At 45.2% G+C, this 17,180-nt stretch overlaps 1 protein-coding gene across 1 annotated transcript in view; it reads right to left on the bottom strand.

Annotated features, from left to right (window-relative positions):
* The window catches only part of CDH4 (cadherin 4), a 410,770-nt gene that overhangs the window by 12,764 nt on the left and 380,826 nt on the right, over positions 1–17,180 (bottom strand). The window contains exons 9-10 of the mRNA XM_050982105.1: positions 7,035–7,220; positions 2,277–2,530 (exon numbers count right to left, since the gene is read on the bottom strand). Of these exons, the coding sequence (XP_050838062.1) occupies positions 2,277–2,530; positions 7,035–7,220 (440 nt within the window). The remainder of the gene's footprint in view (positions 1–2,276; positions 2,531–7,034; positions 7,221–17,180) is intronic.

Raw genomic sequence — 17,180 nt, forward strand, 5'->3', positions numbered from 1 at the left:
TGATAGTTTTATATAATTTGTCATTAGAGATGCAGATGAGAGCATTACTGGCTTCTGGTGGATATCCCTTTCCAGAATTGGGCTGTTTGAAGCAGAAACTCAAAGGGAAACTTGAGCTGAGTCAATCCATGTGAAGAGAAAAGCAACACAGAGCTGCACAAACTCCTGCCAAAGGAAAGAATTACATTTCATGGAGCTGGACTCTTTGGGATGTTTTCATTTCAATATCACTGCTGTGAGGCTCCTGCCCTTTCTCTGCTAAATGACCAGGGATCCAGTTTCAAAGCTGGCTTTGTGAATGTGTCTGTGGCTAATGAGGATAACCTGAGGTGTGACACTGCCCATGCCAAGCTGTGCATTACTGGAGATGCTCCTGCTTCCTCATATTCTATTTGTAAAAACTCTATTTCATTTAGAGACTGAAATCTGCATGCAAGGCTCAGCAGCTGGATCAGCTCTGCAAAGTGCTTATCATGGATCTGTAGGTTTAGCCTTTTAGGTATCTTTGTTCCTAACTCACCAATGTCAACTGTGAAGTAAAAATTAAAATATCTTTTTTACATCTCACAAAGACAGGACCCCAAAATCACCCCACAGCTTCTTGCAGAGCCTGGGCATTGGCAAAAGGAGAGAGATTGTACTGGGGTTTGGAAATGAGGTGCTGTGGATGCACAAAATGCAGGTCCTGGAAGCCCTAGAAAGAAACACTCCAAGTTGGCTGCTCATCCTCACAGGAAACCTCAGCAGACCCTACACATGCCCTGTGCAATGACAGGAGCAGCAGGGACTCGTTTGGATTACAGATCACCCCCCTCCAGGCTAGAGAGAGCACTCAATCACAAATGAGTTGTCCTCTCCTCTGAACACCAGCCTTGGTACAGACATCAGGGAAATAAAGACCCTTCAAAGGCCAATATTTCAAAAAGAACATAAGAAAAATGGGCTTGTTAGTTAGGATGGTCTCTTTCCTCCAAAGTCACAATCCCTGTCTAAAGACAACAAGATGAGGCACTGAATAAACTACCATTTTCTAGACCAGACAGCTCTGTGCCAGGTGAAATATTTCAAACTCTTCTGACACAAAATGTCACAACTGATGCAAGTTTAAGTGGCCTCAGCCATGGTCATGTCTTATACTCAGGTTTTGCCAAAAATATCACAGCTCTTACAGGCTGGGAGCAAAAAAGAAAACAATTTCTGTGGATGTAAAAGTATCCAAGATCAGGAAATGCATTTTCTGTCTGCACAGACGGAGCTGAAATAGTTGTGAAAGTGTCACAAGGACTCATTCTCACTTACACTTTTCTGCCAATTATTTCCTGCTGGGAAGGTGTGTGAGCTGGGGTCCTGGACCCTGCATTCAGTCCCTGCTCTGCCCAGGTGGCACAAAACAGAGTGAGTGACACCCTCCCGGTCACAGCACGAATTAAAAGTGATCTTAAGCTGCTTGGATAGAAATCTGACTTTTACAAGGTTAAAACTTTGCCAGCTGAATCCCATTCATAGGGAAAGCAGCTAAGGGAGGTTATGTTAGGCAGGTGCTCTGAAGAAAAAGGGAAGTTTGGAACAAATTGCCCCTCCTGGGAGCAGGCAAGGGGAGCACTGGTGAGATACAGACCAAGTGCCAATGGGTGTTTGACTGCTCAGGCAACACTGAACAATTTGGGACTTTAAAATCCTGCCCAGCAGCTGTTTGTAGCCCCAGCAGCCTTGCTCTGAACTAGCCACAGCTCCTCTTGCACTGTGCTTTTAAGCAAGGTTGAACCTAAATGCTCTGGAGGCAACACAAGGCATGATTAAAAATCTCAGCCATTCCCTTTGAAAACCCAGGCCTTTCTATGCCTCAGTTTCCCTCCATGAAACAGAAATAACATAGATGCCTTTTCCTAAACCTCTGTGTTTATGAAGTGCATGAACCACACAGGTCAGAGCACTCTGGGTGAGGCAGAGCCAAAGAGTGGGTACGAAGCAGCCCTGACCTCTGTAACAACACAGAAATCTGCTTCACTTGAAGGTGTGATCTGCCCCACAGCAAGCCAGTGACACAGGATCCAACTCTGCTCTCCTTGACCCAGCTGCTCAGAGCCAGCCTTACCTGCAGCAGGGGCTGTGAGCTCACACACTCGCAGCACGCTGCAGCTGCCACTCCCTGCCAAGATCTCATTCACATCCCACCAGCCAGTTTGGAAATCAGCTTTCAGCTGCTTGGCTCCCCAGACTGGTGCAGCTGAACCCCCCCAGCTGCAGGGGAGCCCCCAGGCTGCCTGGTGTCCCACCTTACTGCCTGCTGCATGAAGCGGTCGGGATCCACCGCCGAGAACGTGGTCAGCACCGTCCCCGTGGGCACCCCCTCCTCCAGCCTGATCAGCTTGTGGTTGGTGGGGAAATACGGAGCCTCGTTGACATCTGTGACTGAGATGGTGACTCCTGCTGTCGACTGGAAGGACATCTGGATGCCACTGGCCAGGGGAGCTTGGTTTGATACCATCACTGTCAGCATGAAAGCTCTGTTCATCTCGTAATCGACTGCCTGAAATAAACAAGCAAGCAAGTGTAGAGCCAAGTAGAGAATAAATTCTACCTTCTGGCTGGGAGCTGCAGGACTGGAAGGCTGATGATATCAAAATCATTGCCAGATCTTGTTTCCTCCTGAGCTCACTTCTTTTGAAGGTGTACATCCAGGGCAACTTAAATCCAGTGGAGGATTTGGCCTTCCAGTTTTTGGAGGGTAAAGTAGTTAAAATAATTCCACAAAGGAAAAACTGCAAACAGCAGGGAGCACTTGCCCTGTATTTTATTCCAACGCTAAGTGGTTTCCAAAAGACAACCTGCCTGTGAGAGCTGAGCATCAAATGAACAAACCTACCCAGGGCTGCTCTAATGCAACAGGTGGAGCCTGTTCAGAGGGTTGGGATGGGCACTTAGCAGTGCTATTAGCACTGGAACTGCTGACTGTGGAACCAGGACAGTCTCTGTGGACTCATGAGCCTGAAGGGCTCTTTATTTTCCCTCTTAAATGAGTTTATAAGCAAAGCTGGAGCTGCCAGCAACAATCCCTGGTCAGGTTAAGCAGGTGGTCCTTCCAGTGGGACCTCTCATCCTCCTGCAAGGCACCTCGTGGTCTCTGGAGTTTGCCTACAGCTCTTACAGCTGGGTTTTGCTGCTGGGAGGCCACAGATCTCTTCTCAACACACACATGAAGACAATGTGTCTGTCCCAGGAGCCAGACAGAGGGAAAAGCCTTTGCTGGCACGACTGACTGAGCCCAGTATAATAATAATAATTTCTAATCCATCCCACTAATTATTATGAGGGAAGTCGCTAATCATCTGCCAGGGAGGCTTGAGTTATGCAGGATCACACCTCTGCTTGTTAAAAACTGCTTTGCCATGATTTATAAATTTAGAAGCATATCCACCCTCCCTAATACCTTCTCCAGAGCTGAGTCTGCAAAGCACTCACTCAGGGTGTGGAACACCACAGCTACACCGACTTGGACAGGGATTTACAGCAGCAGGAGCTGCCTGCCACGTCCTGTTTAAAACCCAGTATTGTCAGGAGGGAAATCAAATCATGGGAGCCTACACGAGAGAAACAAATTTCAGGGGCAAGAGGTAAACCAGCGGAATCTCTGCTCGATTGAAGTGCAAATGTTCCCCATGCTAAATGGCTTCCTGACAGGCAGGGCCAACATTTAATAAATAAAAGGAAGCATAAAGATTCCCAGTACACCCACCCGTGCTGACTCATGGACTCGTGGTGCATTCAAAGCCAATGCATGCTAAAAGTTCCCATTTAAACACTATTCAAGGCCTTGAAACAATTTGACTAATGCATTTCCTCAATTTCTTTTCACACCCCCTCTAATTTACATTCCTGCAGTTTTCTTTTTTTTTTCCCTTGTTTTTTCAGGCTGCTCTGTTTGCTGTCCACAGCCACCCTGCACCTCCCTCCCAAAGGGGCTCAGAGGCAGCTGGAGGCTGAGCAGCTCCATGGGGAATGATGTGGGCAACTCCCTGCTGCTGAAGCTCAGGACACAGCTCTGCTAGGATGTGGCCTGATATAAAGTAGTGGGGTTTTTTCCCCCCCAAAAAATGTAGGGCTGCTCTCTAAGCTTCTTCCTCTTTCTTCGGGTAGCAACAAAACTTGGGCTGCAGAAAAAACATGCCAGGAGTAGAGCTGGACCAGGATAAGGCACCCCAAAGGCTGTCTAGGAGGCATCAGTGTCACCAAACAGTGTCCACCACACTTCAGTCTGCAAGCCAGAGCTGATCTGCTCATCCCTCCTGTGTCCACTGAGTCCTATTTCACACAGTTTTGAAACAAAGAAAAAGAAAGCAAAAGGTAAAATCAAGAGTCTGTGCTGTGCTGGCAGTTTGGGCTCTTGAGCCCCATGGGACAGCAGCCCCTTGCAGCCAGCCACTGTCCAGCCCTAAGGCACAACTTTTTTCACACCTTAATAAGCAATTTATACCAGAACTGTTCATACCTCTGCTCCCTAAAACTGCCTCCCTCTGAGGATAATGGTGCACAGAGCACTCAGTGTTCCTCACACCACACTCACCCCTTGCACCTCCATGCATCTCACTGGAAATGCTCTACACTGGTCATTTGATGTGGCTTTAGGGACATGGTGGCATTGCTAGGCTAACAGCTGGACTGATGATCCTAGAAGTATTTTCCACCAAAATGATTCTTTGATTCTATGACAGCAGGATCCTGAAAAAGCCCACAGAGCTGTAACATCTGGGACAAGGACATGTGGGACTCTTGCATACTTTGCACTTTCATGTCCAAGAAGCACTTGACATGAAATTAAAAAGCAGCACTTTTGCAGGTACTCCTTGCTGGATGTTTGGTGTGTGATCTGGCTGTGAAATATCCCCTGGAGATGCTGCACATCCTCCTCCTTCACCAGCACCTCCAACCTGGCTGCAGCAGAGTAATGCTGAGGGCTTGCCACGTGTCCTCTTTTTCTCAGGGTACTTTTAACTGGAGTGAACAAATCTGCCTGGTGTTATAGTTGAGGCAAATAATAACTGAAGCTTCAGCAGCATCTCCATTATAAATTCACAGCTCTGATCCATGCAGAGTTTATAATAACATTTTACTTAGCTGGCTGCCACAGGGCAGCCACTGCTGCTCTGGGAGATTGTCTTCAGACTCTGCGGTGTCTCATCTGAGTGGGAAGTTTCTCTCTGCCCTTGATCAAGGATTTCTTTGAAGATTAGGGTCTTGCACAGTTATGGAAATGGTTTGGAAAGGCAAGAACAGAAAAGGGAAATGTTATACTTTTGGTGATCACACTGGAGATACAGATGGAGTTTTGCTGAGGGCAGCTTCTAAATGGCCCCCAGGAGCATAATCTGAACTCCAAAGGGAAATCTGGCTTGGAAGGGTTTCTGTCCCTCCATTTCACACCTCTGAAATGCTGGTGGGATTCTGCACAGAGCCTCTGTCCCTGTGCTCCTGCTGTCACTCCTTTGCTTGCAGTCGGAGTTATCTGTGAGTGGCTTTGAAGAGCCATGTGAAAATCCAGCCATGTAGGGTCTGTAAATAAATGGTTCATTACTTGACTTTAATTTTTTACCTGTGTTTTCAACCCACCTCAGTGATCACACCAGCAAGAGACTGCTCCAAAACAGCAAAGAACAAGCCCTGACTGGCCACCCAGTCTGATGAGAATACATCCCCCAAATCTTTAAGCATATTCACTTATTAACAGAGAACAAAATATTTCAAAGAAGGTGGAATCCTAAGAGTCCTCCCTTCTTCACCATGAAAATTTAATCACAAGCAATTTCACTCATTCTCCTTGCTGAAAAAACACCAAGAAGCCTCCCAGCCAGATCGGGGTAGGGAACCCTGGTGCCCAGGAGGATCAGGTGAGGTGAGGTAGTGAAGACATCCAATGCAATTTCAAGCTCTGAGCTCAGCTTGATGAGATGGATTTTCATGTGGTTCTCTGCTTTGTGATCACTGTGGGTTACACAGCAGTGGAAAATCAACACCAGCATCAATGGTGTCTTGACAAATCTGCCCTGCTTTTTGGCTGCAAGTTGTGAATAAGGGATGGTTCATTATGCACAAGTCCTCGTGCAGCAGTGTTGATCATGCAAATCCCCTGTTGTTCACTTTGATGTGCCTTTGAACTACAGTCCTGACACTTTGCAAGATTAAGAATAAGGGGTCCTCCCCTACTTGCAGTGAAAATGTTGGCATTTTGATTTCAGACTGGCTGCTGATGTCAGTGGAAGTTAAATTTTTGCACTTTTCTTCGTTGAATGTTTTCTGTTTAAGCAGAAAATATAGATTTGGATATGTGCATGTTTCCACACATGTATGCAACATATACTCATGTCTAAGCTTGAAGAGGTTTCATAGTAGGGCTGTCAACCATCATCACAGAGCAATAGGAAGTGATAAATAAGAGGACCCTGCTGAAATACCATCTGGCAGGTAGGATGGTGTGTCCCTTGAAGTTTCAGCAGAGCAGCATCTGCACACACACACACATAGCCCAGGGGTCAGGGAACAGGACAGGCTCACACGTTCCTGCCAGTGTGACCTCACTGGTGTCTCACTGATGCCATTTCTCCTGAGGTCTCTCCTACACACCCGGCTTTCACAGAGGATCACTTGACTGACCCAGGCAGTGAAACAGTGCCCTTGATCCACAGCAGACAGGGCCTTTTCTGGCTCAAGAAGGGCAGGGCTGCCCAGCCCAGGCTCATTCCCTCTTACAGAGCTCAGATCCTAGGAGAAGTAGGAGTTGGAGGTCAGGCTCTGGTGCTGGGAATCCCTTCAGCATGTGAGGCTTTCTGAAAGCTCATGGTGGGCTGGGCTGAGCTGGGAAACCCAGAACCAGTGCCATATGCTGGAGAGTATCTGGGCCTCCTACACACAGAGAGATGGGAAAAACAGATCCAAGCACTGGCACTTCCAGGCAGGGAAGGCACGAAACAACTGCAGGCTCCTGGCCACCCCTACAGCTGCAAGGTTGACAAACAGAGTGTCTGTGGCCCCCCCCTCACCTTCACCACGGTGACCATGCCCTCGTTGGTGACGGGGTCGGTGCGGATGGTGAAGTGGCCCGAGGGGTCCCCGCTGATGATGCGGTAGATGGCGTTCCAGTTGGGAGAGTGGGGCTGGTCCCGGTCCATCACCGTCAGATTGGCCACCACGACCTCCACTCTGTTCTCAGGCACTTCTCCTGAGTACTGCAAAGGAAAGGCAGGGGTGGTCATGGAGGGAGCTTTCTGTCCACCCTCACACCTCCCTCCTCTCCCCCCTCCATCACCATGCCCACTGGGATGCCAGTCCCATGAAGAGCACCATCTGTAATGAGCAACACACCTCTCTCAATTCTGCTTTTCTGTTGGAACCCTGGTTACTGAGAATTTTAGACTTTCTGTGCAGGCAGGCACTGACGCCCAAGAGAACACTGCATTGCCTTTCCACTCCTTGAGTAAAGCAATCTGTGAAAGAGGTGAATGGCTCAGATATTCCTTGCTTTACTTCTGTATAAACGCCCTCTGGGATTCCAGTAAGTTGGATTTGCAGAATAGCTTTCTGAGCTGCTTCCTTGATATCTGAAATCACATCTCAAGGAAGATCCACAGCTTGGCCCTCAAGTTTATTATGAGGAAAAGGCAAGACTTTCCTTATTTTTGTCCTTTGAGTATTTCCCCAAAGCCTCACTTCACGTCTCAGCCCAAAGGAGAACAAACCCACTACTGCACAGCCACTGCACAAGATTCAGCAAATGCTCCAAGCAATCCAACAAAAAACATTCTTGGTATTCTTGCTTAATTACAGCAACCAGAGAGTTAATTGCCAACAGCAGGGGAAAATGGCACACTGAAATGTCTAAATTTTTTAGGATGACTATCTCCATTTATCCCAAGGTATTTTGCCTCACTCAGATTTCAGTGATGGCATTTTGTTGCTTCTTCAGTGATTTTACTTCATTTTATTTCTTTCTTGCCCCTGATTTTGTCTCATTATTTGAAGCCTTTCTTGTGATTTTGTCACAGCCTTTCCTGGTGCTTAATTCTCTCATTTAGCACTGATTTCCATGGAGCATGTCCCGTTCAGGCACATCCTGACACATTAACTGCATTCTTTTCTGCTTTCCAGTCCCTGATTTATCTCATGGCTGATCAGGGATCCTGGCCTGTGAATATTCCCAGTGTTTGGGGCTCAAAAGCTGCCAGTAAGACACATACCCAAATTTTCAACTGTCCTCATGTCTCAGCACTGCCTATTAGCAGCACTTGCAAATCAACACTCTGATTGACATATGGCAAATTAAACACTGGGGAAACGCCGGGAGCGGCTGGCTCGGAGTCTGCAACTGAAATTCTGGCCCCAAACTGCAGGAGCAGAGCACTTCTAAAATCTGGCCTTTGGTGTGCACAAATGCCAGGTTGTGTAAATGATAATAAATCATTCTTGTGTTAGCACAAGAGTCTGTTTCCCCTCCTAACCCATCCCCATCCTCTGGCATCTCTCCGTTACGGATGCTTGTATTTAGTATATATTATTTCACTGCTGACAGCAAAAATATTAAATCTGCCTTATGCTAATGTGAATTTAAATTTGCCCTTTAGTGGTATCCTGAATGGCATCTTGCCCTCTTTTCTGCTATGCACCTGTCCTAAACAAGTTTTCATTAGAGAATGCAGATGGCATCTCTTTCCAGCCATGCCGAGTGGTGGGGAAGAACAGTGGGAAGCTGCAGGATAATTCTTATTCTGCTACATGCTACAGCTCTTCTTTTCTCTTTATTTCCCCTGATTTCACTTGTTCTTTACCCATTCTCTTGCCCAATTTGGAATCTCTGCGGCACACAGCTTAAGCAAGGGAAATATATGGAAATTTATCAAAAGCCTCTTGAAAAATCCATTAGATTATGTCATATGTACACTCTACTATCAACTCTGTCTGAACTGAAGCAGATTAGTTAAACAGGATCATCTCTTCCTAAATCCACACTAGTTATTGCCCATTACATTAAATTAATGTTGTATGGCATGGCAGCAGTGACAAGCTGGCGAGCCCCCGGTCTCTTTCAGGCTGCACTGCTGACAACAAGGTATCATACTGTAATTCCAAAGGAGTTAAACACTCTGTGAAATCATCTCAAATCTTCAACTCAGGACCACAGATTTCATCTGTCAATCCTAGGCTTATGCCCTGCAGAACCAAACAGAATTAAGTCATCAAGAACAAACCATCAGCTGCATTTAACGCATTTAAGAGTGCCAGTCCTGTATGATCCCTGAACACCTTCAGTAGGTCACAGCCCAGGTGCTGCCAGTGAGTTTGGGTTACATGGAAAAGCCCCCACACAAGAGATTTTACAGCAGCTCCTCTAGCAGCCATCACAACATCTGTCTTCAGCCCACAGTGATAGAGCTTACACACTTTAAAACATGAGGTTATATTAAAATTATAAATACACAAGCACATGCCAATATAAAGCCTGGAGGAAGATCACAGCAGCCTATAAAGCTTTTCCCTGGGGTGAATACCACAGTGTTCAGCACATCCTGGGCAATCCAGGAGTTCATCCACTTGTTGTTGACCTCTGATAGGTACAGCTAGGAAATTATCAGTCCCAAGCAGAATTGAGAGTGGATACTGCTTATTGTGCTTATAAAGCAAAGTATTATACTGAGGAGAACAGAGCACCTTCACTGGAATCAGAGGAGCCATCCAAAGCTATTCAGGGTAAAAAGCAAATCTTGGAGAGATGTGCCATGAAGAAAAGAGTAATTTTCATCAGCTACAGATCAGCAGCTACTGGGAATTCAAACTGGAGTCTGCCTTTCCTCCCTCTCACACTCCCCCACTATCATTATTATAGGTAAATGCTGTAATGTGTATTGTCCACAATTGTCTTTACCTTTAATAAAATTAAGTAATGACATTAAATTACACCTGCTAAAGGAAGGATGGCAGCTCAAAGCTACCCACACTTCTTTAATGTCATTCCCTCCCTACCCTGGAGTAATTCAGGATAATGAACATCTTTCACTATGCTGCTTTCCAGCATTCCCTCTGCTCTAAGTTCTCTTTCATAAGATTACAATTGATTTTCAAATAAAGAGAAGCATATCTATTCAAACAAGGTAAAACAATGGGCAACAGAGGAGCTGCTGGAGTAAACACAAGATTGATAAAGCAGTGCTTGACCTATACCTGTAGCATTTACTCATATTCCCCTGTATTTCATTTAGCTTCACTTTCAATTGTTGCATTTGAAGTCCTTGATTTCCAGAAAATTTTTAAAGATCACTCACAAGGATTTCTCTGGCTGATTGTTACACACTTCCCTTCCCTCCTCAGATAAGGATTTGTTCTGAAACTGTCATGTTCTTAAATCCTTAAATTTGTGGGGTATTTTTTCTTCCCCTCCTGTAATGGCCTGTGCTGGCAAAACTCCTTCTCCCACTCCCCTTGAGCTGGCCCATCTGAAGTCATGCCTTGCTGAAGAGGAAATAATTCATTCTGATTTTTGGGTTGGTGCTAAAATTGGTTAAGCCCAGAATTTGTCTTTCGTGTCATTTAGACCTGACAGCACATAAACACGCAGACAAATATCATTGCAGAGGAGAAAGGGATTGATGTGGGGGACAAATGATGAATTCACACCATGACTTGACTTTGTGCAATAAATCTGGAGTCTGGGCAGTGAAGCCATGCACAGCTGAGTAAAACCAATTAGCTACTGCAGCCACTCCTAGGGAGGCGTGGGATTGAGACAGATGAACACAAAGATAATTATTCAGGCTTCCTTCTAAAGGGAATTCCTTTTTCTCCAATGCTCTTACTTCTTTCCCTGGCTGGTTTTGCATCCCAGGTTAGGGTTTACCTTTTCTGCTAACAAAGATTCTTGAAAAGCAGGAAAAATTATTAAACAACTGTGGTCTGGTTGCAGCAGTCTGTGTAAAATGGGGTGGGGAGAGAAAGGAGAAAATCTCCTAATAAATCATTAATTGTGATGTGCCTGCCCAACTGCAGCATGGAAACAAGCAAATGCCATCCTAATTGATTGCTTCTTATTCCGTCTTTATAGGCCTGCATTTTTTATTGTGTGGGTTGAATGAGCCCAGAGGTGTAAAAAACTTCTAGATTGTACTCTGTGTATCTGCCAACTTGATATTTAGATCAATAATGCTCTTCCCCCCACCCCTCCCACTACTGGTAATTTAGCTTTTCTTCCTAGCAGACTAATTGCTGTTTTCTTAAGCCTTACTATCCGTTCTGTGACCTTTAATTTCCAATATCATTTTCTGTGGGGATGGCTGTGCTGGGCTGTGAGTTCTCCCAGCCCTCAGTTGCTGTGACAGTCACACAGGGACTGCCAGGGTCTCCCTCCACTGTGCAAAGGAGACCATGACCTTGCTCAAATCCCCACAAAACCCCTGTAAAGTCTGCTTTATTTTGAAAGCCAGGCTTTGAGATGCTCATTTCTGAGTTTATTAAACTACCCACTCTGGTGAGGTCTCGAGTGATGACCACTGATGTCCTCCTCACTCCTTTTTGAGTCTGCTCTGCATTCCACCAGCTAGCAGCCCCTCCATAAACCTCTGGGCTGTTGCTTTTCCAGGTTCATGGCCACAAAATCCCCTGCATGCAGCATCCCTGCTCCAGTTTCACATCTCCATGGATCTACTGCAGCATCCATCCATGCATTCAGGCCCAGCTGTCACGGTGCTCCCTCTCAGAGGAACTGCCTGGGCTGCAGGCATCACCTCGTGGTGCTCAGGAAGGAGTCAGCCTTGCCCAGCCCACCCAAGGAAGTGCATGACAATGAGCTCACCAGCTTTAAAAAGATGCTCTGGAAGTTTTGCCTTTGTCCTCAGCAGTCTGTATCATTCCAGCAGCTGACCTGCCTGCACAGGAGCCCTCTCAGCTCTGAGCAGGGTGTGGTGCAGACAAGGCACACACCTGACCACAGGGAGTTTGTGCAGGAAGCTCCAGTGATGCTCAGCGTGGCCTCCATGTGCTGGTTTCTTTTTCTTTGGAAGAGTTTGAAAAACAACAGCAAGCCCTAAAGTTTGGCACTTCTGAAGCTGATCTCAGGCTAGAGCACAGACAACCTCTGCTGTGTTCCTGCCACAGGTGACAGCCACTGGCTTTACACTTTGTCTTTACTGGTGTCAATTTTTCAAAATCTCAAGTAATGACTAACTCTGGATCAACATACAAATTTTACTCTTTGAATATGAAGACAAAGCTGGAGCAGAGGAGAATAAAGCAATACCCTCTCTCTCAGAAGCAGCAGAAGAAAACCCTCTTACTTCAGACTCTGTGTGAGGAAGGAACATGTAGGTTTCACCTTGGTTCAAAGACTCTTTGTGTACTTGCCAGGAGTTCAGAGCACACAATAGTAAAAGGATATTAAAAAAAAAAAAAAGTAGTTTGCATTTCTAACAAAGAGCACTAATTTTTTTCATTATCAGATGTTACATTCTTTGGATAGTATGAAAAGATGCTGCAGAAATGATGACACAAGACACCAGTCTGCTGCAAGATAACCATTTCCAAATAAATATATCTTAAGAAATGAGGTTTGAAGTTTGCATAGAAATTTAGATATTTTATAAAAATGCATTACACCACAAAGGAGCTTTTTACAACGTTCATATGAAAGGTTTAAAAAGAGATTAAAATTATGTCCTTGGAAGGCATATAGCCTTGTCAAGAAAAAAAAATTCTATATTAACCCATGTAGGAAAGTTGTACTTTATCTCTATTTCAAAGGCTATAAAGAACCACTTTAATCAACCTACTTGACTTTGGGGACTTGCACATCTCACTGAAACTCATGAAATCTGGCATAGTGTGGTTTCCAGAACACAAAAGCCTTTAATCCGTAAACCGACACTCTTGTACATTCAAATCCTGATACTATCTCCTTGTTAGGAACAAAAATTGTGAATTTATCCAAAATGGGATCTCATCTCCTCTAAATGATGTAGCCTTTGCAACAGTGACCTTTAACAATGGTTATACCCAACAATGAAAGATTTTATGTCAGGAACCAGTGGAAACAATATACATTAAAATTCTGATCTGATAGCACAGCCCTTTATTTTTCAGTTTTAGACAAGGATCCTTTGAACATTTCATTTGCTCTCTTGTCTAACATACCTTTGTTTCTTGCCCACGGAATGAACAGCAGGAAAAGGTGGCTGATACTTTTCTGCAGACTATTTGATTGTCAGGTGTAATTAGTAATGCTCTCTTTAAAATAGAGACATAGATTTTAAAACAGCTGGAACTGCCTACAAAGCCTCATTCTTAAAAAAACCTCCCTTATATACATACATTTATATAAGAGAACAGTGTTGAACAGATACATCATAGCTCTACAGTGCTTGACAGCCCTATGCTTCCCTTCAGCTGCAGAACCAAAGGCTGAAGTGACTTGTCTGTCTCCTGAGGCAGCTGCAGAAGGGGCTGGAGCCATGCCCTGTGCTGGGGCAGAACGCTGAGAAAATCATTAATTCATGTGTTACTTGATAAATCCATCAGGTCAGCCTGGATTAGCCTATGGATCTCCCCAGTGCATTGCCACAGAGCCCTGTGATCCTGGCTGAGCTGCTGGGGTGGAAAAGCCCCAGGAAGGCTGGCAGGGAACTGGGATGAGCTGATCCCAGCACGGCTCTTCCCAGGCTCTGAGCTCCACTGGGAGCCCAAACAGGTCTGTATGGGCTGGGGTGAAGAAAGCCAGGAGCAGCTTGTTCTGCTTCCCAGCTGGGAAGCTCCACCAGCTCAAATCAAACCACCATGGTTTAATGAGGCTCCCCAAGGCCAGCTCTGGGTTGAGGAGGAGAATTAGGATATTTTGTATATAACCAAAAGCAGAAAGAGGCACAAAATCCACAAGAAACCATTCAAATTTGAGGGGAAGTGCTACAGATGGAAAAATGTCAGCCAAGAAATGTGATATATCCTGACCTGGAATTGCCAAAGCAGTGCCCCTGCATCCCCCACCATGGCACGGGGGGGCTTTCCAATGTACTTTTACTGTCTGAAACAACCAGCTCCCTAAAAAGAGGATGCAATCAATTCATTTGTTGGCATGTCAGGCTCACATTTCCTTCTCCTGCACACTGCAAAGCAGCAAAAAAAAAACCACGCTGCTTTGAACAACACTCTGAAAACATGATTTTCCTGATTTACATGTAAACCAGAGCAGCAAAAATTGAGTGAGAGAGCTCAGCTCCTAAGTGAGCAAAATGTACTCTCCAGGTCTGGCTCTGTATCTCTTGGTGAGATGTGTCTAGAAGGGGATGTTTCAATTCAGGCACCTGCAATAAAGTTTCATAAAGAAGGGCCTTAAGCTGATAAATCTGGTTTAGGATTTTCTTATTAACTGCCCATTCCCCATAATGAGTTTTTAATTTAATTTTTTCAGATTTTAAGGCATTTAAAGCTGCTCATGTGCCTCTGGGATGGCATGATGGTATTTGGGAAAGGAAGAATTACGAGAGTACTGAAACTTATTTTTACATATGCTATAATCCTGGTATTGAGATTTTTAACAAATTTCCTGTGCAGCACAGCTCAGCCCATCTGCACACTGACTCCTGCTCAAACTTCCACTGCAATTGGAATCTCTGTTATTTCCAGATTAGTCTCAGAATTAGCACACAGGGGAGTTTTGGAATTTTTTAATGAGTAGGTTGGAACTTCATCATCAGGCACTGGAAGACCCTCTGATCTGGCCAAAAAAGGGTTCCTGACTGGATGGAGCAGTCTTGTAGAAGAATTCCACTGAAGCAGGTGTTTTATTCTGAAAATGCAGTTTATTCTGTGGTTTAAAGACACTATCTTCTGCCACAATGGCCATTTCTCTACGTCCTTAATGATGCTTAAAATATTATGGCAGTGTCTGCCAGTGAGTGAGAACCTGCACTCACTGGAGATTTGTGCCAGGGCTCCTGCAGGAAAGGATGGAGTGCCTAAAATCTCAGAATTACAGCATGGTTTGTGTTTGAAGGGACTTGTACAGGTCACCTCCCCGACTCTCTGCCACCTTCAGCTAGGTGAGAGTCTGGCATTCCAGAGAAATGCCTGCCTGTTTACAGTAACTCAGAGCACAGAAAAGACTGCATTAAATAGTGTAATGAACCAGCCTTGCCATGGAAAAGAGGCTTCTTGCTGAAATTTTGTTTACAACCTTTCTGGTGGAATGGAGCAGAGGAATGCAGTGAGAAACACAGGATATTGGGCCAAAGAAAAGATGGGTTGTAAATGCAGGGAAGAAAAGACTATTCTTTCTCCTTTTTTACTTTTTAGCAATCAAAAGCTGTTATTGCACTCTGCTGAAAAACTCTGCCATGCTCAAAAAAAAACTTTGTAAACCTTTCACCCATTCTCTGATTATACCTGGCTGTTCTCTGTGTTGTGACCCTTTCTTCTACAACTGGGAAGCTTTAAGACATCCTGGACAGTTAGAAACATTTGATAAGAGAAAACTCACAGCACTCCCAAATCCTTTGCTAAATCTCCCTTTTTCTTCCCCCACAGCATGTCACTAAAGATTTCATAAGTGAAATGTACTTAATGAAGTTTCAGATATATATCCTATTAAAATGACAGCCCTCAGAAGCTTGTTTTTAAAGCTAAAGAACATGGAAGAATTAAAAACCTGCCGACCCAAGGAAGTGAGCCAACCCCAGGAGGGGATTTATTTCACTGCCTTCCAATAATGGAGTCACAGAATGTATTTAAATTTCTCAGCCTCACCCAGCCTGAGACGCTGAGGACTTTAGAGATAATGAAGGAATCCAGCACAAATGGGTGTTTGATTGGGACATCTGGCTGGCCAGGGCTGTGTGGATATCCAGCCTAACCATGATGGTGCTGGGTGTCCACATTCAGACACCTGAATGAGGCTCTCCAAGGCCAGTTCTGGATTGAGGAGGAGAATTAGGATATTTTGTATATAACCAAAAGCAGAAAGAGGCATAAAATCTCCAAGAATCCATTCAATTTTTGAGGGAAATGCTACAGGTGGAAAAATGGCAGACAAGAAACATGGGTAGATGTGTGATAGAGGAGCATCAATGTCTGATTTGTCCTTGAAACTGCAGCCTGACTGACAGAGCACAGATGATGGGAACAGCATCTGATCCCCACACACAGATCTGGTGGTGCAGCCCAGGGCCACTTCCATGGCAGCACAGCACAGAAACAGGGGCATTTCCCTCTGCATGTCCTCTGACTCCAGAGATTCTGCCAGTGACACCTGGCCCTGCCACACCTCCCTGCTCACAGGGAGCTCACACCTGCCTGGAACCTCCTTCCCACTGCTCAATTCCATGGAAAGCACAGGTTGGGGATGTGCTCTGGGGCTTGATCCTGCACAGACTGCACTGGGGAGGAGAGGGAGGAGAGAAACCCCTGCTAAATGAGACACTGAGCCAGGAGACAGCTCTGCCAGATGCTCAGATGAGAGGGCTGATGACAAATGGGGACGGTGAGCGATGGCTGACGGGCGCTGCCGTGGGCCGGGGCTTCTCTGTGCTTTGATAATATTAGATGGTATTTAATATTAATTAAAATTTAAATGATATTATTAATATCATTATGCTGTAATATGAATGATAATATTAACGCAGCTGCACAAACCAGCAGGCTAGAAAGCCAAATGCCAAACCAATGGGTGTGTCACATCCATGCACTGCTAGGGATCTCCGTGGTGCTGAGGATGGATGTGCCACTCACCCTGTGAGTGACAGCTGCTGAAGCACTGCACAGGCAGGAGGCTTCCAGGTGCCACCCATGCAGGAATGCCCAGCACATGGAATCTGAGCTGCTCCTCCTGCCTCTGCCTCCCCTGAGGTGCTGCAGCTCCAGCTGACTGAGATTACACTCTCCAGCATGGAGAGGAGGTTGTATTATTCTTGATTTTACACCAAGTACTACATGTGTCCAATCTGAGAGAGACCAAGAGAGTATTTTTTAATACCCCCCCCATTTTTTTTTCATGACAGAAAATTAAAATTTGTAATGGAACTATCGTTCCTGTTTTTTTTTTTTTTTTTTTTAATCACTGGTCTTTGGCAATTTTAAACTCTGAGGTCTGAAAAATTCATTACCACTAACTTCCATCAACGGTGTTCCTGAAACCAAAATTACTTAATCAACTCAATTTA

The sequence above is a fragment of the Serinus canaria genome, chromosome 20, assembly GCF_022539315.1.
Source record: "Serinus canaria isolate serCan28SL12 chromosome 20, serCan2020, whole genome shotgun sequence".
Lineage (NCBI taxonomy): Eukaryota > Metazoa > Chordata > Aves > Passeriformes > Fringillidae > Serinus > Serinus canaria.